The sequence below is a fragment of the Bidens hawaiensis genome, unplaced genomic scaffold (genome assembly GCF_021521415.1).
Source record: "Bidens hawaiensis isolate Kalapana, Puna unplaced genomic scaffold, B.hawaiensis_p1.1 tig00029631_1, whole genome shotgun sequence".
Classification (NCBI taxonomy): Eukaryota; Viridiplantae; Streptophyta; class Magnoliopsida; order Asterales; family Asteraceae; genus Bidens; species Bidens hawaiensis.
Window position 1 is genome coordinate 162,969 of NW_027494911.1, and position 22,300 is coordinate 185,268.

General features: G+C 33.1%; 2 protein-coding genes across 2 annotated transcripts; both read left to right on the forward strand.

The window, feature by feature from the left end:
- Positions 1-8,414: 8,414 nt before the first annotated feature.
- On the forward strand, positions 8,415-11,650 carry LOC143579176 (monooxygenase 1-like). The gene is made up of 5 exons (XM_077062561.1): positions 8,415-8,635; positions 8,931-8,978; positions 10,012-10,189; positions 10,710-10,938; positions 11,026-11,650. Exons 1-5 carry the CDS (start codon positions 8,415-8,417, stop codon positions 11,430-11,432), a joined length of 1,083 nt encoding a protein of 360 aa, XP_076918676.1. The 3' UTR covers positions 11,433-11,650.
- A 5,762-nt stretch (positions 11,651-17,412) lies between these two features.
- LOC143579174 (monooxygenase 1-like) lies at positions 17,413-20,271 on the forward strand. Its single transcript, XM_077062558.1, has 5 exons — positions 17,413-17,691; positions 18,448-18,495; positions 18,871-19,048; positions 19,176-19,404; positions 19,682-20,271. The coding sequence occupies exons 1-5, from the start codon at positions 17,471-17,473 to the stop codon at positions 20,173-20,175; spliced, it is 1,170 nt and encodes a 389-aa protein (XP_076918673.1). The 5' UTR covers positions 17,413-17,470; the 3' UTR covers positions 20,176-20,271.
- The last annotated feature ends 2,029 nt before the right edge of the window (positions 20,272-22,300 follow it).

Below are 22,300 nucleotides of genomic sequence, written 5' to 3' on the forward strand. Positions count from 1 at the left end.
TTTTTTATAACTTTTTCATTAAATTTTCTCTCTCATTTACATACAAACACCTTCAAAAAGTATTAAAAAACTAATATAGGGGTGAACAAATTTTCAAATATACAAAAAAAATTGCTGTATTTTCTCTCTACTTCTCTCATAACACTCTAAACCACTTTACATTAAAAAAAACCCACACTCACATTTTTTGGTGGATATGATGTGAATGCTTTTAGTTAATATTCTAGTTTTTGTACGTATGTAAATTTACGAGAACATGTTTCATGTCCACATTTTTGGGATTCTAGCAGTTTTTGGAGCTACATTAACTTTTTCATTCGCTGTAAACAGCCGATGAATCATAACTTTATATATGATTGCGGTTCCGTTCTTTTTTTTTGCGGCTAGATGCTTTTACGTCCTTGATTACATTATCTCTCTAGTTACCAAACTATAGAGACGTAGGCTAGTATGTTTGGGATCTCTGCGATACTGATTGTGGCAGTTAGAACATATGTGTTGCTTTGATCGAATTAATATGGAGTTGATGATGCATTGTTGGAAGTTTGAGCGGCAATTTCTAAATAAAGTGGTGATTTATTAATTTTGTGTGTTTTAATTGTTAGGGGGTAACTAAAGTTTACTACTTGATTTGCATGTTTGAATTGTCGGGGCCTATTTAATGGACATTTGATTATCAGTTTGTCTTCTTTACTATTTTAGAAAACACATCTATCGCATATTCGTATTTGTAAATGTTACACATGGGTTTTGCCACTCTACATAACATTGAAATTAGTTCTGATTCCAAATGATGCACCCGTTTACATGACCGCCATGGCGAGTCCACTTGAAGTTTAGTTTCACCACACTATCATGCACCAAATCAACAATACAAGTGCATCATGCATGAGGGCGTACTATATATATATAAAGGGAGACTTGAATTATATAACATTTTCAAAGTTTTGTGCTGTAATATTTCGACTTGTTTATCCTATCGTTTTGTGTACTTGTTTTAAATAAATAAAGCAATTACGTATCTAAGGTAATAAAAAATGTTATTTTCAATATCAAACACATTTCTCTTGTAGTACTCTCATGTTCGTTTCTTTTTCCTTTTTCTCCTCTTTGAAACATGACAGTCGAGTCAAGTGCTTTTGTGGGTGATCCGCAATAATTTTCTATTAGTAGAAGATATATAATAAAAAATAGAAGATATTCCATATATTCTGCCTTGTTTACATTTGATATGCTACCGTATTTAGTGACGTTATGTTTGACAATATTGTATCTATTAATATCATTGAAATCATGAATAGAACATCGCCAAACGCCATGATGAGTCCGCTTGAAGTCTTACTTTCCCCACACTATCATGCACCAAATGAACTACACATATGCATCATTCATGAACGCAAGATATATCACCTCTCGTGTGCTCCAATAGGCGCGGTTTGGCCAGCCTGAACCATCAAAAAACATCCTTCCTCCATAGAAACCTTTGGTAAAGACGGTCCAAGTCGATGATCATGCCATTCTGACGATGCTCCGGGGGTTAAATAGAGTCATCGTGGCAGAGAAACTGAGGTGAAGATTCACCATAATGTCAGCCCTAGATGAGACAAACAAAGACACTGATCCTAGTAGGCTCGCCATTTCGAAAGAAACTTGGATAAGTGGTGAAGCAGGTATGAGATGTAGAGTTTGTCTATACCACACACACACACACACATATATATATATATGTATATATATATACACACACACATGGAAAAAATTTACATTTTCGTCCCTCTAGAATTAAATGCATTGCTTACGTTTACACACAAAGTTCTTGGGTATTTTAGTTTTAACCTTTAAGGTTAAGGACCTTTTAGGGGAATCGGGTAGGTATTCAGGTTAGGTTTCAAAGTTCTAAATCTAGATCCGAAACTAGAAACGTGTGTTAATTACCTTACAATTACTTCCTGATTCTCAGTTTTAGCATTAAACGGTTTCACATAGAATCGGCAGCTCAAGGTGTGGAGCTGAAGAACCGAACCATTGATGTTAATAACTTTACCCTATTTTTTTAATCGGCCTCTTTATATTCACTTTTCAAAACGTCCGTGAACAAATAGATGCACATTTGACATTTGTTAAAACCTTAAGGCTAAAACGATTGAACTTTAATCAATCTCTTACAATTGTTCGATCTCAATCTCAAACTCTTTCACATTTACCCAAGTGTTTATCTCTTTCTCTTTGTTGATTTTAAGTGATAGTCTTCATGAACTTGTATTAATTTTTGTTTATTGGCTATAATCTTAAGCAAAAGCCAATATTTGTTTTATACATAATTGAATCCTATCGTTTTGTGTACTTGTTCTAAATAAATAAAGAAATTATGTATATGAGGTAATAAAAAATGTGAGTTTTCAATATCAAACACGTTTCTCTTTTAGTACTCTCTTGTTCGTTCCTTTTTCTCTTCTCTTTGCAATGACAGTTGAGTCAAGTGCTGTTGTGGGTGACCCGCAATAATTTTTTTTACCACAACTAAATTGAGACTATCATGAAACATGCATTTATTCGGTTGTGATTAATTCCGACCAACATGTCTAAGTTGAGATTATTATAATCAATAACACTTTATAAATCCATGTCTCAGTATAATTGTTTTCAAAGCCGGGTTATCAGGAGTAATGTACAAGTAATCAAATCATAAACGTAAATGTTATCAAATCTACCTATGATTTAGTAATTTTTTTTAGTCAAAGCAGCTTCGCCCTTTTGTTTTGCAATATACATATTTTCCACCCATTGAGCAGGGTAAACTTCCATTCCTTGTACACTTTTTAAAAATCTATATTGCATGGTAAACTTCCATTCCTATTTCCTTGTACACTTTTTAAAAAATCTATATTGCTTTGTGTTGTTATGTTTTGTCCAATGTAGAGATACCAAGTTATAAGAAATGACTCGTCTCAAATATTAGCAACAGGTTTTGGGTCGTTGGCTATGAACCAAAGGGAAATTTCATAGTCAAATGTGCTTGGTTTGAAGCAATCCATTGTGATTTGTGAGTGACTTTCTAGTAAGTTTCCTCTAGTCCAACAAAAAACAAATCACATGAGCTTCTCTTGGGCAAAACAAAGAATCTTGGTTGGTACACGAGACGTCGTATATAACAAGTGTTATTCGAGTCCCTCAATTTGGGTGAATTCATTAGGATACAAAATGAAAATTTATTATCCTTAACTTGGTGTTATTTGAGTCCATCCATTTATTCAGGTGATAATTACTTAAAAAAACATAAATTGAGGGTTGAGATGTGTATGAATCACCATGAACTTGTTCCAACCACATAAACAAATGAAATTCATTACTGCCATGTTGATAAATTTTTGATTCACCAAGAATTTATGTGTTTCAACAAATCAATATGAAAAGTTAAAAGAGAAAAAAAAAATCCATGAATCATCAATGGTTCTCATGTTTTAACACAAATAAAATAACTAAAACTGGGTTGAAGAGTTGAAGTGTCCATGAATCACCATAGGTCTTTCATTCTTCAACTAAAACAAATGAAATTATTTAGAGAGATGAAACATCCATGAATCACCATGTTATGCTTCACAAAACAAGATAAGGAATGTAGCTATCTTTATTCAAGATACCACGAGACTAGTTAAAGATTTTGAATCATATGACGTACGTTTAGCTTTGGCCTATAGGATCAAACACTATGTTCGGAAGTCTCATAGGAAAGGAATAGCATCTTTCCTTTGATTCTCGAAATTTTTTGCCAAGGTCTGACACCTAGTTTTCTCCTCATTCCAATTACTACGAAAACCCGTCATACATTTATGCGTTAAGGAGAGTAGATAAAACTAGTGGAATTCGTAAGGAATTACGCAAATAAAAACTAGGGTTAAAAAAAGTAAGATTTTTTTTTCGACCAACGCTAGAATATGTTGGGCGCAACGTATTGATTGTACAACAGCTCAAAAGACACTAACTAAAGCGGAAATAATTATATAATTTATTAACATTAAATCAAGTACACAATTACAATAATTAGATCAGATAAACCGTACATTAATCTTTTGAACGAATAATCTAAGGCCAAACTAAATGTCTTCGATCTTAATTACATCAAATACCTGAACATGTAGCATGCATAAAAGTAGAGTTTCTTAACACGAATGTTGGTGAGAATACAAAAATTTATAAATATTTTATAGATAAAAATTACAATTCACATGTAAATGATGAGTATTACAATCTTTGTGAATATGTAAACAAATAAATAGATGTGAACCCGTTCCTCTTAATACAAATTTTGACGTACTTTGATAATTGTATGATCATACTAGATGAAGCCAAACTAACACTTCAGAATTAAACACATAGACACATAAAGCATGTAATAATCACACATATACATGTGGTTGAATTGTTTGAAATAGATGAGACAAAAACATTAACAAAACTTGATATGGTATACATGATACCCCAAAATATGAAATATGAAAAAGGGTATGTAAACTCACATAGAATTTGGTGGGCTGAAATATTAAGATCATGGTTAAGCGTGTGAATATCATAAAGTATAAACCTTAAACAAATGTTATAAAGCTAATTTAGTTTATGTTTGATGAATAATAACTAAGAATTAAAATATGAAACAATTCAACTTAAAAAAGGAAAAGAAAGATTAAAATAGAATTGGACAGCTTGTCGTCACAGAATTTATAAATTATTAAAAAATATGAAACAATTCTTAGAAATTATAAAGAAAATTGGGACAACTAGATCAATGTGTTAGAAACAACTTTGATTTAGAAGGTTTGATCCAAAAACATGGTGTTTGCATAATATTTCTTTTGTTTGACCATAGAAAATCAAAGATGTGTTCACGGGTCAACTCAGGTTAGATTTGTGTCAAGCCACGGGTTTTTTTTTTTTATAAAAAAGAAGTTGGTAATTTGTGGTTGTTCACGTTTACCAAGGAAAGTCAAATTAAGTGGGTTTCGCATTGTTCGACCGGTTCAGAGCTTATCATTTCTACATTATTTTCATGACGTTCAGGAGTTGGATTCGTGGTTTATAATATTTGAAGATGCTTGTTAAGATTGCAGTGCTTGAGGAAACTAAAGTTAAAGATGGTTAAGCACATAAAAGTAAACGACAACGCAACAAGTTGGGAGATCCATACGGATTGTAGGTTCTCGTATGGATCTCCCAACAATGTATCAGATCAATCTGTGTTGAAGGTGAACGAAAATCACCAACAACACTCGGATCATGTTCTAGCTAAAAACCCGTATTGAGAGAGAAAGTAGAAAGAGAATGCAAGTGTGCAAGAATATGGAGGATAGAGTATATTTTTCTATTTATACTCCATGTCCATAGGTTTATTACTTGAGCCTCATGGGTCGGCCCAAATGGGCAGTTACATAGTCTTCGGCCTCAGGACCATATATAGATTAAACAAAAGCTAGACAAGATGTCAAAATTACATAACTAAATTATCTAATACATAAGCCTACTAAATATCACCGTACATTTTTTAAACATCGTTATGTATAGTATTTGTGCAAAGATACTAACTCAATTAAGTTGTGTAACATAATTACACGTTTGATGACATATAGGGGGCAACTCTGACCCAAAGTCATATAATTGGGTCAGTTTGGGTTAAATTTAAAACCTTATAGGTTGAAATGAGTTGGGTAATTTAATTAGAAGCGTCGAAATGGGTTATTCATGAAAATCCTGAACTTTGAATTGGGTCAAATTGGGTTGATCGTTTTAAAAGATTGGGTTGTTTAGGGTTACTCAGTTTCTTCTCAGAAAATCATGGGTTAGTGAAGTCTTCCTGTCAGCACTCAACACCGTCGTTCGTCGTCGCCGCCGACAACCGGTCAGTACCGTCGTTTTCCGCCGTGTTTAATGGTTTAACATCTTCATCTCCGGGTAACCCTAGGTTATATATCGTGTAACCCTAGTTTAATTGTTTAACATCTTCATCTCCGCCGTTCGCCGCCGGCAACCAGTCAGCACCGTCGTTCTCCGCCGTGTTTAATTGCTTAATTGGTTATGTAACTTGCCGAAACAGCGAAAACGAGCTGAATTGCTGATTTTTATTGCTGAATTGCTGCAAAATTGGTCAAAACATGCTGAAACAAGCTGTTAAGTACTTAAACAAACTGAACAATCGCTTAAATGAGTTGTTAAGTGCTGAAACGAACTGAACAATCGCTTAAACGAGCTGTTAAATCTTGAAACAAACTGAAAAATCGCTTAAACGAGCTGTTAAGTCCTGAAACGAACTAAACAATCGCTTCAATGAGCTGTTAAGTGCTGAAACGAACTGAAAAATCGCTTAAACGATCTGTTAAGTGCTGAAACAAACTGAACAATCGCTTGAACGAACTGTTAAGTCCTTAAACGAACTGAACAATCACTTAAACGAGCTGTTAAGTGCTGAAACGACCTGAACAATCGCTTAAACGAGCTGTTAAGTGTTGAAACGAACTGAAAAATCGCTTAAACTAGCTGTTAAGTGCTGAAACGAGCTGAACAATCTCTTAAATGAGTTGTTAAGTGCTGAAACGAACTGAACAATTGCTGGAACGAGCTTTATGTTAAAACGAGCTGTAGCGTGTTGAAAACGCGCTGATTCGTTGATCCAAAAAAAAAACCGACCCGAAACCCGTTTTGACTCGAACCTGTTGACTCTGACCCGTTCCGACCCGAACCAAAACAACCCTTTTTTTAAGTGACCCGTTTCGACCCTAACTAGTTCCGACCCATGACCCATTTCGACCCAACCCAACCCATTTGCCACCTCTTGACATGTTGTTGTTTTAAATTTTCTATTTTGAGAGAATTGAAAGTATTACACTTAATTATATATAGTAAATGGAAAGATTGGTGACGCATGGCCGTGACTGGTCCTTGTGACGTCATTTGATTGGATCAAACTATTTTTTTATTTTTTGTTTATTTAATTTGATTACTAAACGGTTATTCACGTTGACTCGTCCTTGCAATGTATGAAGCCGACAACGTTCGGGTTTTACCAATGATCGGGTTTTATCAACTTTTTTGTTTTAGTTTCGGTACCGTCAAAAATGTAATCGAAATCGTCCGAAATCGCATAGACTCGCTGCGTTTTGTTTTTGTTCCGATATCGTAACGAAAACCGACTGGATGCCGATGCTTTTCAAGTTATAGTATTCTCAGAAACGTGACGGAGACTGACAGAATTTGCGTCTCACCGCTTCAACGCCCGAAATCAACAATGGTCGGTTTTACAGCACTCGAGTTTTAACAATCGACACCACTCCATTGGTCCATCTCAATTTTTATAATTTTTTCTTGGTCTTATAACGCACGTAATCAAAATTGACCGAATTCGCGTCAACGTTTGGATCGATATCACTTGACTTTTACCATTGTTCTGGTTTTACCAAACTACCCCGCGCAACGCGTCGAACAAAACACTAGTTTATGATATGTTGAATCAATGATAAGGCCCGTTTGGTTTGTGATTTTCAAAAGAAATTGGAATTGGAAAATTTTTCTTCGAAATTTATGCTATTGGTTGTTGATGGAATTAAAACCGGGTAACTTTCCATCAATCAAAGGAATTCACATTCCTTTCTTTATGTGATGGAATTCTCAACTTTCCAAACTAAATGTTCCAAGTATTACTAATATACCCTCAGTTCTTCTTCCTTCAAAACCCAAAAATTAGATATTAAACATAAACATGTTAAGGAGAAATGAACGAGCAAACAATAAAGTATGAGCCAAAATCAAAGTTAAAACATAACTAAAAACCATAATCAAAATCAAAACATGATACTTGTGAACAACTTTGATTTTTGGCTCCTTCATGGGCACATATTCGATCTCGATAAGTGTTTGAAGCCAATCGATTCATTAGCAAACAATAAATATGACTATGGTTACCAAAAATCCTATGTTTCGTTGACGCATGTTTTGTCTATAATTTTTTTGGGATGAGTTATCGTAAAAATACATAGTTTCCTAAGAAGCCTAGAAATAGATCTATGCTTTTGGAATATGGTAGTTAATGATTTATATCTATAATATGCTAAAAAACTATATAATAGTTTTAATTACACGGTATGCTTTATTTTAAGTCTACCTACAAAACAATCAATTCTTATTTGAGCCATTTTTTATATTTTCTTTTAAGCTAATTGAGTTTGGGTTTCACGTGTGTAACTACAAATTCTAAGGCGGCCCAACTATTCCTAATTGAGGTTACTTAAAATTAGTTTTCTAATATATTGTTTTTTATTTATCTGTTTGTCTGTATGTTCTTTTGGTGGAGGACCCAAAATTCTTTAACATCCTTAATATAATTGTTTTAGCCATCAATTCCTTTATGAACAAACACTTGATAGCAATCGATGTCTGGTGATGAAGTGGTGATAATCGGGGCAGGGATTTGCGGGTTAGCGACCGCCCTCGCTCTTCACATGAAAGGGATCAGAAGCATAGTGATGGAGAAATCAGAAAGTCTAAGGAACGTCACGGGAGCAGCGATCACAATTCGACCAAACGGGTGGCGAGCTCTAGATCAGCTTGGTGTCTCCGACATCCTCCGTCACACTTCCATCCCTTTGCAAAGGTCCATCAAATTTTTCTCATACACAAACTTTATTTTTTTAATTTAACATAGTAAAACTAAAAACTGATGTTCTATATGACGAGTAAATTGTTTGGTTCTTATATTGTATCTTATACTTGTTTATAATATTGTTTCTCCTATCAAATATTAGTTAATGTTTAGTTATCAAATATTCTTTTTAACACATTAATTACTTCGAGATATGTTATCGTGTGTTCTTGTAATTTTTGATGTTTGTCCTCACGAACAAGTTAATGATGTTTTAACATCTGATAAGGTACCATTTTTGATACAGGGAAAGAGTTGTATCACTTGACGTTGAGAGACTAGACGAAATATCATTGTAAGTTGTTATTGTAATAAAAAAACATTTTTTTTGACAAATTCAAGGCATGCATACATGTGTTTATCACCTTCAAATAGTCTCACTTTTTTAATTTTCGAGAATTTGACGTCGTAATCTAAATTGTCGAGTAACCAAGAAATCAAGTTAAAAAAGCCAGAACCAATTGTTAATTATCCACTCAATTAAAAAATATTCCAAATAAGTGTCTAAAGTGTAGACGTATATCTCGTATGATTAAGTTGCTAATCTTAAAATTCAACGAGAAGTCCTGTATATAAACTTTAATAACATCATAATTCGACAAGTATTTAATTATATAAGTTTAGCAATTTACATTTATTAAAGATAAATCAAGTTACATTTTATTAAACTTTCATAAGTTAAGTAGTATAATTATATTTTAAATAAATACAATAAAAAAAGCTACACACTCTGATTCTACTCATAAATCTACATTAATATTCTATTCTGATTCTACTCATAAATCTACATTAATATCCATCATGTTACTCAATCTCATTGGGAAAATGCCTAATATAAGTCACTTTTGCCCAATAGTATCCTTTAGATATTTTTGAACGACAGGATCGTTTAGATATTAAGTTCTTACAATTTAAAGAAAAACATTTTGGTTTTTTTATCTTGATTTATTGAGCAACTCCCTGTTGACTTATTTTTCTAATTTCTCTCTTTTGTAAGATATGACCACCTTGTAGAAATAAGTGACTTCCTTTTTGGAATAAATGACATGTTGACAATGCATTTATACATATTATTTTTTTAATGTAATACATAACACGGTTATATAGTCACCTATATTTCTCTCTCAATACTTATTATCTTTTATGTACGATGTGCAAGTGTCCAATTTGCGGTTCTCCTGTAGCATAACTAATTATGAGAGTTGAATAAACATTTACAAGTTATGGTCGCGAGCCATTATACAATTGGAAAACCGTCTTGTAAATAAAAATATGTAAAGAGCATATATATTTCGGGCTAATTGTTTTAAATGTTTTTGTATATTAAGGTACCATTGTGTTGGTGAAACACGTTGCTTGAGAAGGAAAGATATCATAGACACTCTTTATGCTGCACTTCCACCCGCCACTGTAAAGTTCGGTTGCCAACTTGAATCCATAAAATTGGACCAACACACTACTAAACCAATTCTTAGATTCATCGATGGAACCACACTTACTACTAAGGTACTGACATGAGTATAACAACTACAGCCTGGTCATGGATCCAGTTATTTCATTGTCACGAGAAAACTAATTATCAACAACAAAAAAGAAAATTAGTAATAGATAGTTGAAACCACAAAAAGGAAATGAAAAAATATATATAATTTTATATATCGATCCGTCTATAATCTCTTGATGATCAGCGAGTGAGGTATGGGTCAATGCTTTTTTGACAACACGCCTTCATGATGATGATTGTCAATGAAACACCCTTTGTTGATCCGTTGGTAAAATATCATTCGGTTGATCCTTCGGTAGAAACCATTCTAGTTTTGAGTTGGTTTCTTGATTATATTAATAATACGAGAATACTTCCTAATGTGTGTTTGTTTGTGTTTCTGATTATCAATTCGTTCTTGACTTTCCGTGCTAGCTAACATTCATCCACAGATTACCTACGACTATTACTTCCAAAGAGAGCTGCAACCTTTTCTCCATCGTTGAAGGTCCTCAAATCTGTAATATTTTTTTGTCGTTGTAGGTTGTAATCGGTTGTGATGGTGCCAAGTCCATAGTTGCCGACTTCCTTAATCTGAAACCTACAAAGAAGTTTCCTCTATGTGAAGTTAGAGGCATAACAAACTACCCATTCGGTCATTCCTTTACATACGAGTTCACTCGTTTCAAGAAAGATAACCTACTTGTGGGCAGAATTCCCATCAACAATAACTCGGTATATTGGTTCTGTACACAACCATGCATTCCTAAAGGTACTTTTGTTATCGACTTTAATTATGTTTATTTTAACTTCAAATGTTACATAATAACTTGTTTCATTTTACAACTATGATGAACAGATGAGAGAATTTGGAAAGATCCCGAGATGATACGACAACACACCCTACAGTTGCTAAGCCATTATCCCGAAGAAATTCAAGAAATGATTAAAACCACAGACACTAATTCATTATCGTTGAAGCAATTAAGATATCGCGCCCCATGGGACTTGTTAATGGGCACATTCTCTAGAGGTACAGTGATAGTTGCTGGTGATGCTATGCATGTCATGGGTCCATTTTTGGGGCAAGGTGGTTCAGCCTCGTTAGAAGACGCGATCGTCTTGGCTAGAAATATGGCTCAAATTATGGGTTTGAACCATGTCCGTAAAGACGAGGAAGCTTTTTATCGGTTTGTAAGGCAACGAAGGATCAGAGTGGTGCGACTGTCATTGCAAGCATACCTCATTGGCATGATTTGCGTCTAAAGAAGTTTATATGTATCATGTTAGTGACTCTTCTCTTTCGAAATCAGATGAGTCATATGGATTATGATTGTGGTGATATTTGATAAACAGGGTTATTTATAGAGTTAGTGCAAAGATATAAACTCGAATAAGTTGTGTAATATGATTGCAGGTTCGATGATATATAAGCGTTATATATAGATGGAGTACATATATTGTGGTGCACTTGTGAAATATGAATAATCATGGCCATATTATCAAATTAACGACAGCATTAATCGTAATAATCGAAGTATTCGTAGCTACACAAAATATGTATATTTTGACTACATTTGAAGAGGTTACCCTGCTTAGCCCATTAGTAATTAGCCCATCAGGTTTTGGGCCCAATAATCTCAAAAGATGGTACACGCGAATTTTTGGGTCCGGGTAACACTAGATAACGGTGAGGACACTCCGTCAATCCTGTATGCCTTTTATACACCAACCATAGAAAATTAGACACATTGTTTTAACTATTACAAGGCTTGCATCTAATTTACCAAGTATGATTAATTTTAGTATTGAGTTCTTATGCATTTTATGCATCGATCTTCTATATACTTTATAGTTTTTATATATATTATTATTTATTAAATTTTTTTTTTAATTTGAATATGGTATTGTATATAAACAAACGTTTATTTTAAATATTTTATCGATCTTAAGCATTGTTGCATGTAAACATATTACGAAAGGCGTGCCATACTCATTCACAAAATGATGTTAATTTTTCAGGTTTGATTTGCTTTAATAACTAATTTATGTTTTAATGTTGATTCAATGATGCGTCCAAACCGTTATTATAGTACACTTAACTTCCAGTCTGATTTAACTATTTTATTGAGTTCTGAGTGTGTGAGTACATATCCCTCCATTACATTATTGGTCTAAAAACCACTACAAGGGTGAGTCTAACTAACATATATTATTGTAAGAACGTGTATACACTACAACAAATCAGACCTATCCCGACAACTATTTCTGAACTTTTCCCGACAACATGTAGTTGGTATAACTCTAAAATTTCTATCCCGACGATAAATAGTCGGGAAAAGTGTTGTCGTCATAGCTTCGTCCCGAAAAAAACATAAACTCTTTCCCCACTACATGTCGTCGGGATAAATATTACAAAAAACATTTTTAAGAAAATGTTTTATTCTTTAATAGAAAGATAAAAAAATATTTTAATAAATTATTAAAATCTTATCCCGACAACATGTCGTCGAAATAGTAAAAAAATATGAAAATGAGAAACGGATTTAAATTTCAAATAAACAAGTTCGAGTTGGTTATGTTTAAACTCGTGAACACGTCTAGCTAAATAGGTTGTGTTCATGTCAACTTAATAGGTTAATTATGGGTTGATATACTTACAAGTAATTCAAAATTGTTGACTTGTTTGACATATATGTTGTTACCCTTTTCGAAGTGTTACGAGTGTCTATGTATAACATTTAACCTATGACACGGTTCTAGTCCATCCTCAAAACTAGAGACCATTTCAAAACCAACAACCGCTTATGAACCGTACTTTAGAAGGCTTTGAATGAACTAGTTAAGAGGTCTTTGAGTCTCGAGCACACCTTAAAAACATTAAGACAGTACTTAAACGACTCGTGGTTACGCGAATGTGCAAAGTGCACCATCAACTTATTAACCACGACATGTGTTGTGGATGTCTGTGAGTCAGCGTTTAGGGTCCCACGATTTACTTATACAATCTAAGGAGTACTCCTAATATGCCTTTCCAAGATTTCTCCATCCTCGTATCTGGGACAAGTTGACAATCATTTCACTCACTTTCCTCTCAATTTTCGTAGGTCTCACAACTTCGATCATCAACATCTCTTTCATCCTAACTCTATTTTTAATGTACATAATTATAAACTTATTTCATGCCATAGAGTAGAGTTTTCTGTTAGGAGCTACTAGATTTGACACATAGTACTAGTTCATGAGCAAATCAGATAAAGCAATAACAAAATTAATGTAAAACCGGTTAAAAACAGATCAAGCATACCTTGTCGGCTGGTTTTTTAAACTGATTAAACTAGACGATTGAATACCGTTGAGATTTCCACAATAAGAAAATGAATATCAAATGCGGACATGATCCATTGGTAATTACCGACTTTATTTAAAAAAAAGTAGAAAAAAGGAAATCAAAAAACATCGTTAATCCATCACTAATCACTGAACGAATACCACAATGGACGAAAGAAAGACGGTCACATATGGATTACACAAGGAACCCGATGTAAGTTAGTCGGATTTGAGGATAAAATTTCGGACAATTCCTGCTTAGACCTTTTGTTTTAAATCTGAAAATAAATTAAAACCATAAACGTGATTAGTCATTAGATGCTCATTTGACATAAAATAAAGATGTTTGAAACCATAAAATATTTATCTCTACTAAATATAATGAAAATACTTGTTACAAGTTTAATAAAACACGTTATGGACCATAAGAAGGCAGTATATATCCTTTTGAGAATTACTTGAACTTAATTTGTTTAGAGAAACTATGACCGGCCAACCGCAAAGCTCCAAAAGCCAACAACATTATATATATATATCGTCCCGCCGATAATCCAATAATCATATATTATTATTATACATAATAATATATTTACGATAAAAAATATGAAAATCTTATAGCATGTAGATATATGTGGGCCAAACTCACAGTCTACAAATAATAAAAAAGAAAAGAAAAGAAAAGAAAATGGAAATGGCCCTTCAATCAGTTCAATGTAAAAGTTTTGATGAGGATGGATCATTTGTTGGTGGACCAAGAATGGTGACATATATAACTATGTGTACTTCTAACAAGTAAATAATGTGAATAGAGACAATTGGTCCCTTAAATCAACAGAAATGGAACAGTACTGAAAAACTCTATCAACACTATGTCGGCTATTGTTAAGTTACGATTGATAATCAAGTTGTAATTAATGATCACTTACAATTGATCATCATTTACCACTAAACTATGTTCCACTGAAGGTACTTATCACGAATGTTTCAATTTTGTTGTTCACAGTTATAACTGATAATCGATGCAATTAACTTGCTATTGATTCTATGTTCACATGCGCTTATGGTTTTTCATATAACTTTTCATTAATGCAATCTACGCCAGCGGCTCAACTCTTGGACTCGCCAACGTTGCTCGTTAGACCACACCAAGGGGCCATGCCTCCTTAGACACCCCCCCCCCCCCTGGCAGTTACTATGGGAGTCGCCCCCTTGAACCATTGAATTCTAAAATGCTATAAAGGAGAATAGTGTGTACAAGTGTATACTCTACATCTTACAACTCTTTAACAATGTTTATTCTCATTTTTCTTTTAGTTTTTATATAACTTCTAAGCAATAAGTGATGTGCCACTAGGTGTTATCCACTTCTTTATATATTACATGTTGCCAAAATCTCTTTATCTCAGTTGATCAATATAAAATTGTTACATTAACATTAGTTCAAGCCGTTATCATGCTTTAGATTCTTTTGTTATACCTTATCTTGTTATCTGGCCTCATGGATGTGCTTTTGCATATATTCCACACCGGCCCTGTTATCGATCTTTGAAACCCGACCTTTATAATTTTAGCCATCATTAGGGGTGTACACGGACCGGACCGAACCGGACGAGAGCATGTCCGTGTCCGTCCGTTAAGCTTTTGACGGACAAACTGACGGTTCACGAACACTCTACCGAACGAAAATTCATGTCCGTGTCCGTCCATTAAGAAATTGAGTTTGTCCGTGTCCGTCCATGTCCGTCCGTTAACATTTTAAACGGACGTTAACGGACAATAATGGGTAAACGGACAATAATGGACATTAATGGACAAGCAAACATGTGAACATTAATGGACAACGAACACTAATGGACAAATATAAACGGTTGCATATTGACACCAAGCATATATCTAAACAACTTCACATACAAATTAGGAATTACACCATATAACATCCAAATATACTTAACACTTAATATATTAACATAAAGTGGATCACTATAATATAAGAGACATCAAACATGTGTAGTAATATAAAAGTGTTATTAATAACACTAGAAATTATGCCGTTAAATTACAATACTGGATATATATAAACAATAACAATACCTGACTTTGGGAAGCACACTTATCTATTGTTTGGTTGGTGTATTGGAGGCAATCACCTCTAAAGCAACTTTGGGAAAGCACACTTATTTATGGGTGATCACTATTCGGTTTTGAACTGATTAACCTAAAATAAAATCAACCCGTAACCGTTTAAAACTTAACTGATTTGCACATTAAGTTGTTTGGTTTTTGACCAAAACCGAATTAGGTTTTCAATTCCAAGAATCTCAATTAGGTTCCACAACATGAATTGAAGATCAGTTTGATCTTAAAACTACAAAAGCTGGTCTGTAAGACAAGCTGAATTAAGTTTTCTCTGTCAATATATAAAACCTTAACTGATCTCAACTTCGGCGAATTCATTTTGGCTAAAAGGTTCTTGATTTCAACCAAGCTTTATCTGACCCGAGGTTGTTTTAGCAGATTTCAAGAAAGTTACAAACAGCAAGTTATTTCGACCATCTAGTCCGGTTGCCTTAAAAGCGATATACAGAAATTTATTTCCAAAAAAGTCATCTTTAAGATAGAACATATACACAGTATATATGTTAATCAATCTTATATACATCATATCAAACATCTTGAATTCCAGAAGCAATAACCTAATAAGTTAATACCGTCTCCACTTTTCAACTTCTCTGTTGAATGGTTTTTTTATGTTCCGAAATAGTTCTTAAAATTATTAATTTTTAAATGGTTCTCACAAATATATATTCCATGAACTCATTCTGATACATTATTTAAAGTTTAAACGGAAGACTTAAAGTCGTTATCTTGATGACCTAAGTCATGATGTAAATTATTTTGTTTTAGAGACTTGATGACCCAAGTCATGATGCAAATTATTTTAAAAAACATTTAATGGATCATGAGCAAATAATATATAATATATTCAAATTGGATTTCCTATGGTCAATTTTACATTGAAATCCTCATCATGCTATACATTAGCTTAAAAAATACTACGTCTAAAATTTGTTCATTAAATGGTATTTTTATTATTATTTGTTCTTCAGCTTTAAGAAAATAATATAGGAAATGGATAGAAAATGGTTGTTTTATATTATTCGTATTTAATGTTTATATATTTTTTTGAATTATTTATTGTAAGCAAGTTAATAATATACATAGGGTTTGATGATGAAAATGTTATAACTCAATTTAAAAACTATCTGGATTTTTTGAGACTCATGACCCGCTTATATTTTTTAGTATAAAATTGTTTCTTAAATAATATTTTTTTTTTAAAATCGGATATTAATTTTTAGTATATTCTTATTTTATAAGATTTTCATATCAAATATTTGGTGAGATTAATTTTTAATTTAATAAGATGTTATAACCCGTTTAATGACTATCTTGGTTTGGTGAGACTTATATCCGTGAATTCGGAACAAATGTATAAGAAACCTCCGATTACAAATAAAACAATCTAGTGGCTAGAGAGGAGATGTGGAGCAACCAGTGAGCTTTTAGTGGTTTCGTCTATATATATTTAAGATATATTAATAAATCTTTTTTGTTATTTAATAAAATGTTTTTTATTAAATAGGTTAAATGATCAATTTGTCCTCATAAAAAGTCACGTAATCCGACTTAACGAGAAAAGCTATCATTTTATTTAAACTATCCTAATCTGAGTATTTTATTTTTAAAATGATTCATGAAGTTACTTTTGTTTAATTTTTAAGACGTCACGATTCCAGCGTATTCCTCAGACTAATCTTTTGTCCCACACTATTTGTGCGACTCTTTTGGCAGAGGGCCCAACATTCTTTGATTTTATTGTGTGGCATGCTTTATATATAATCAAACTACAACCAACCACTGAATTTAGTTACAAAAAAAAAAGAAAAAAAAATAACAGTCTTTGAGAAGTAACGATGTGTGATGAAGAAGTGGTGATAATCGGGGCTGGGATTTGCGGGTTAGCCACAGCCCTCGCGCTTCATAAGAAAGGGATTAAAAGCATAATAATGGAAAGATCAGAAAGTCTGAGGAACAACACAGGAGCAGCTATTGGAATCCGGCCAAACGGGTGGCGAGCTCTGGATCAGCTTGGTGTCGCGGACATCCTTCGTCACACGGCTATCCTTCTTCAAAGGTCGCTTATCCTTTACATTTCTTTTGCTTCGTTCAACTAATTTCATAACACGACAACATGAAACATAGAATTATTTTTTATTAAACGAATATGGTTTGAGTCTCTATATGTACACAAAAAAGTTTTTCGGTTTCTTTTTTTTTAAGTATAACTGAAGGTGGACTTATTACACGATTCATAAACTTATGTCTAGAAAATAAGAATTCTAGAATCTACACGCAGAAGGTATTATTTTAAATAGAATACCCGTTTTAAAAAGCCATTTTCAGTATACAAATACAAAATTAGAGACTAGAGAAAAAAGACAGTAAAAAGAACTTGGCAATATCAACTGAATTCAGTATACAGTTAACCCGTATAATTTGTTTAACCTCCAAACCATACCCTTTTGATTTGTGTAGATAAAAAGTTGCATGGGTTATATATATATGTTGCCAGGTTGCAAGTGTATTTGGGTTAAGATAGATATGTTTAACACGAATGGTTACATGGGGTCTTTTTTGGGTTTGTCAACTTTAACCAATTAACTCGAAACAGCCAGCAAGAATAACACGTACCTTTTCGGACATGATATTTTAAGAATTTTATTTTCAGTTTTGTTTAGTAAATTTAAAAGTTCGTTTATAAGTTTTATCATTTATGGTATGTGTGCTTTTATGAATTTAGACATCAGATATCAATTATATCATGTTCGTCAATCTTAATTGGTATATATTTTTGATAATGAGTTAACGGCGATAACATGTCCTTGTACAGGGAAAGAGTCGTATCACTTGATGGAGGGAGACAACAAGAAATCTCATTGTAAGTTTTTACAAGTTTAGGAACTTAATTAATGACATTTTACATTGTTTTTTTGGTTAATTTTTATATATTTAATTAGGATTTATTTATGTGAAAATAAAGTTGAATTGTATAATATTAAATGAATTTTGATCCTTATTTGTTTTTTTCTTCATGCTTGCCATTTGCCAATATAATAAGGAAAAATAATATGAGACGGTGGGTTTAAATCTTTACAAATACCCATGATCTATTAGTCTACTGATTATTATTTATCCCCAGTATGTACGTTTAATCCAACATTACTCCAATATCAATATATGCAATGTCTACATCTTCTTTTTTTTTTCTCCAAAAGCTTATGGTATATATATATTTTATTGTTTGTGTATTGAGGAACCATTGTGTTGGCGAAACACGCTGCTTGAGAAGAAAAGATCTTATAGACACTCTTTATGCTGCACTTCCGCCCGCAACTGTCAAGTTCGGTTGCCAACTTGAATCTATAAAACTAGACCCGCAAACTAATAATCCAATTCTAAGGTTCATTGATGGAACCTCAATCATTACCAAGGTATATATTAACATAATTTGAGTATGAAAACTTATACAACATGATCAATAATAATTCTATTTCAAAGCATTTTTGTTTCACAATTTTCATCAAAGTAACAAAGCTAGCTTCTTGGTTAATATTGTAGGTTGTCATTGGTTGTGATGGTGGGAAGTCAATCGTTGCTGATTTCCTTAACCTCAAACCTATAAAGATGTTCCCTAGATATGCAATTAGAGGCTTAACAAACTACCCTCATGGCCATCCCTTTGGCCATGAGTTTACGAGATTCAGGAAAGATGACATGCTTCTTGGTAGAATTCCGATCGACAATAACTTGATATACTGGTTTTTTTCACAACCAAACATTCCTAAAGGTTGTTTATCATCACTTTTTTTATTAGCAGGTGGTTTAGGATACAACTAAGTATTTTTAGATTTTCTATTACTTCTAGACAGTTCGTTACCCTTATTTTTTGAATGAAGGGGTAGCGTACTGCCTTGAAGTACATGAACTTTCAAAATAGCTTGTATAACTAACTACTCATATGAACTCTAAACCACCTACTAAAAAAACTCTTTTATCATCAGATTGCATATAGATTTCTCTTCAAATGTTAGATTGATTGCTTCATTTCAAAAACTGATGAACAGACGAAGGAATTTGGAAAAATAACGAGGTGATTCGACAATACACCATAGAGTGGCTAAGCAACTGTCCCCAAGAAATTCAAGAAATGGCTAAAAACGCAGACATAAACTCATTGTCTTTTACAGACTTAAGATACCGCGCCCCATGGGACTTGCTCATAGGGAACTTTTCTAGAGGAACTGTGACAGTTGCTGGCGATGCTATGCATATCATGGGTCCCTTTTTAGGGCAAGGTGGTTCGGCAGCACTAGAAGATGCAGTTGTGTTGGCTAGAAATATGGCTACAACGGGTTTGAACCATAGAGAAATTGGGGAAGCATTTAATGAGTTTGTAAGAGAACGAAGGATGAGAGTGGTTCGATTGTCATTGCAGGTGTACCTCATTGGCATGCTGTTAGATAGTTCACGTTTAAAGAAGACACTATGGATCATTTTATTAAAGCTTCTGTTTCCTAACCAGGAGAGTCACATGGATTATGATTGTGGTGGTCTTTGATGCGTTCATATATATAGTGTTGGTGCTAAGATACAAACTCGAATAAGTTTTGTAAAATGATTGCACGTTTGATGAAATATTTATGTTTAAATTTCCTTTTTTGTGAGAAGCCCGTGGTATTCAAAGAAATTGGAATGGAAAATCTTTCCGTCAAAAAGTATGTTATTGGTGGTTGAAGCCAATCCATCCATTAGCAAAACAATAATTTTTTTTCTTTTCTTTTTAGTATTTAAATAATATAAATAAAAAGTATAGCACGTGTTGAGTGTTGTGGTTGAATGACAGAAGAAAAGCTGAGGTGACACTAATGTGACGAATGATACACATGAGAGTGACCCATAACACATAGCCTTATATAAAAAGCATGAAGTTGCCGCTCTTCTTACGGCTTGGTGGTTTCTTAGTCTGTCTTGAAATCAAATGGTCACATGTTCTAGTTTGGTATCGAAACATGAATAGAAAGTGTGAAGTTAAGTGTGTTTTTTACCAAGTACGCACAAAAAGTATGAATTTATGATTCTTTGACGTCCGCGATTCTATTTCTAACATATTCTTCGTGTGACTTCCAACATTCTTTGTTTTTATTGTGTGACATTCTATATATAATCTAACTAAATACTTAATTTCTCTCTTTGAGAAGTAATCATGCAAGATGAAGAAGTGGTGATCATCGGGGCCGGGCTTTGCGGATTAGCCACGGCCCTCGCACTTCATAAGAAAGGGATCAAAAGCATAATAATCGAGAGATCAGAATGTCTAAGGAACAACACCGGAGCAGCGATCACAATCCAACCAAATGGGTGGCGCGCGCTGAATTAGCTTGGTGTCGCAGATATCCTCCGCCGCACGACTATTCCTTTACAAAGGTCCGTTTTAATCATAAAATGACTATGTTTACAACTAATTTCAAAGAGATCGATTTACAACATGAAAGTTAGAATGAATTTTCTATAAAAACTAAAGTAACTATAATACGTCCTCCGTCCCTCTACAAATGTCATAATTTGAAAAACACAAAATTTAAGAAAGTTTGAATGATTGCATTTTTTGCTTAACAAATGTCTATAATGCCCTTGACATATATAAAATGACAAAATTTAAAAGTTTGAATGATTGTATTTGTGTAAGGGTAAACTTGGAAATTAGTTAATAAATTTTAAAAGTGGACATTTGTAATTGGACAAACTAAAAAGGAAATGTGGACATTTTCAAAGGGACGTGGAGAATAAAACATTTTAACCTCCAACATGTGCATAAAAATTTTAAGTTGTACGTGTCGTATATATAGGTTGTAAGGTTTTAAGTCTATGGGGGTTAAGGTTGATGTTTAACTTACATGGGTCTTTTTTGGATTCATCGATTTTAACCAATTACCCTGAACCTGTCGACATGATTAACACTTGTACGACCATTTCTATTAAAAGAGTTTATTTTCTAGTTTTCGTTAAATTAAAAAAAAACATTTATGAGTTGTCAGTTATAGTATGTGTCTTTTCATGAAGAATATCAAGTTCGTTACTTATTGTTATATATCCATGATAACAAGTTAATGATCATTGTAAGTTTATATAAGTTTAGGAGCTTAATTAATGACATATTTGATTTTTTGGTTAAGTTTTACATATTTAGGATTTTTATGTGAAAATAAAGTTAAATTGTATAATATTAAATGAATTTTTATCCTTTCGTTTTTTTTTCTTTTTAATTCATGATTGCCATTTGCCAATATATTAAGGAAGTTGTATCATCTATCAGTGGGTTAATAACTTAATAAGGACCAACTCACCAATTTTTATAACTTTATGGATTAAGGCTTCTAACGTTTTAAATTCAAATTTTTGTCTTGTTTAAATATATATAACGACATAACTTGTACAATTTTTTTAATCTCGTGTTACATAGATTTAAATGAGAAAAAGAACGCATGGGTTAACCTCTACCAAGAAGAAACATGGGCTTAAATCACTAAAATCGTCAAAGTCAATATTGCTTTGTTAAATATGAAAATGAGAAACGGATTTAAATTTCAAATAAACAAGTTCGAGTTGGTTTTGTTTAAACTCGTGAACACGTCTAGCTAAATAGGTTGTGTTCATGTCAACCTAATAGGTTAATTATGGGTTGA

What these genes read in the sequence shown, in the direction of transcription:
- LOC143579176 (XM_077062561.1), top strand. Translation starts at nt 8,415, where the DNA reads ATGTCTGGTGATGAAGTGGTGATAATCGGGGCAGGGATTTGCGGGTTA. An exon ending in ACTTCCATCCCTTTGCAAAG is followed by an intron (nt 8,636 to 8,930) that starts GTCCATCAAATT and finishes TTTTTGATACAG; the next exon opens with GGAAAGAGTTGTATCACTTG. An exon ending in ACAACCATGCATTCCTAAAG is followed by an intron (nt 10,939 to 11,025) that starts GTACTTTTGTTA and finishes TATGATGAACAG; the next exon opens with ATGAGAGAATTTGGAAAGAT.
- LOC143579174 (XM_077062558.1), top strand. Translation starts at nt 17,471, where the DNA reads ATGTGTGATGAAGAAGTGGTGATAATCGGGGCTGGGATTTGCGGGTTA. An exon ending in ACGGCTATCCTTCTTCAAAG is followed by an intron (nt 17,692 to 18,447) that starts GTCGCTTATCCT and finishes GTCCTTGTACAG; the next exon opens with GGAAAGAGTCGTATCACTTG. An exon ending in ACAACCAAACATTCCTAAAG is followed by an intron (nt 19,405 to 19,681) that starts GTTGTTTATCAT and finishes ACTGATGAACAG; the next exon opens with ACGAAGGAATTTGGAAAAAT.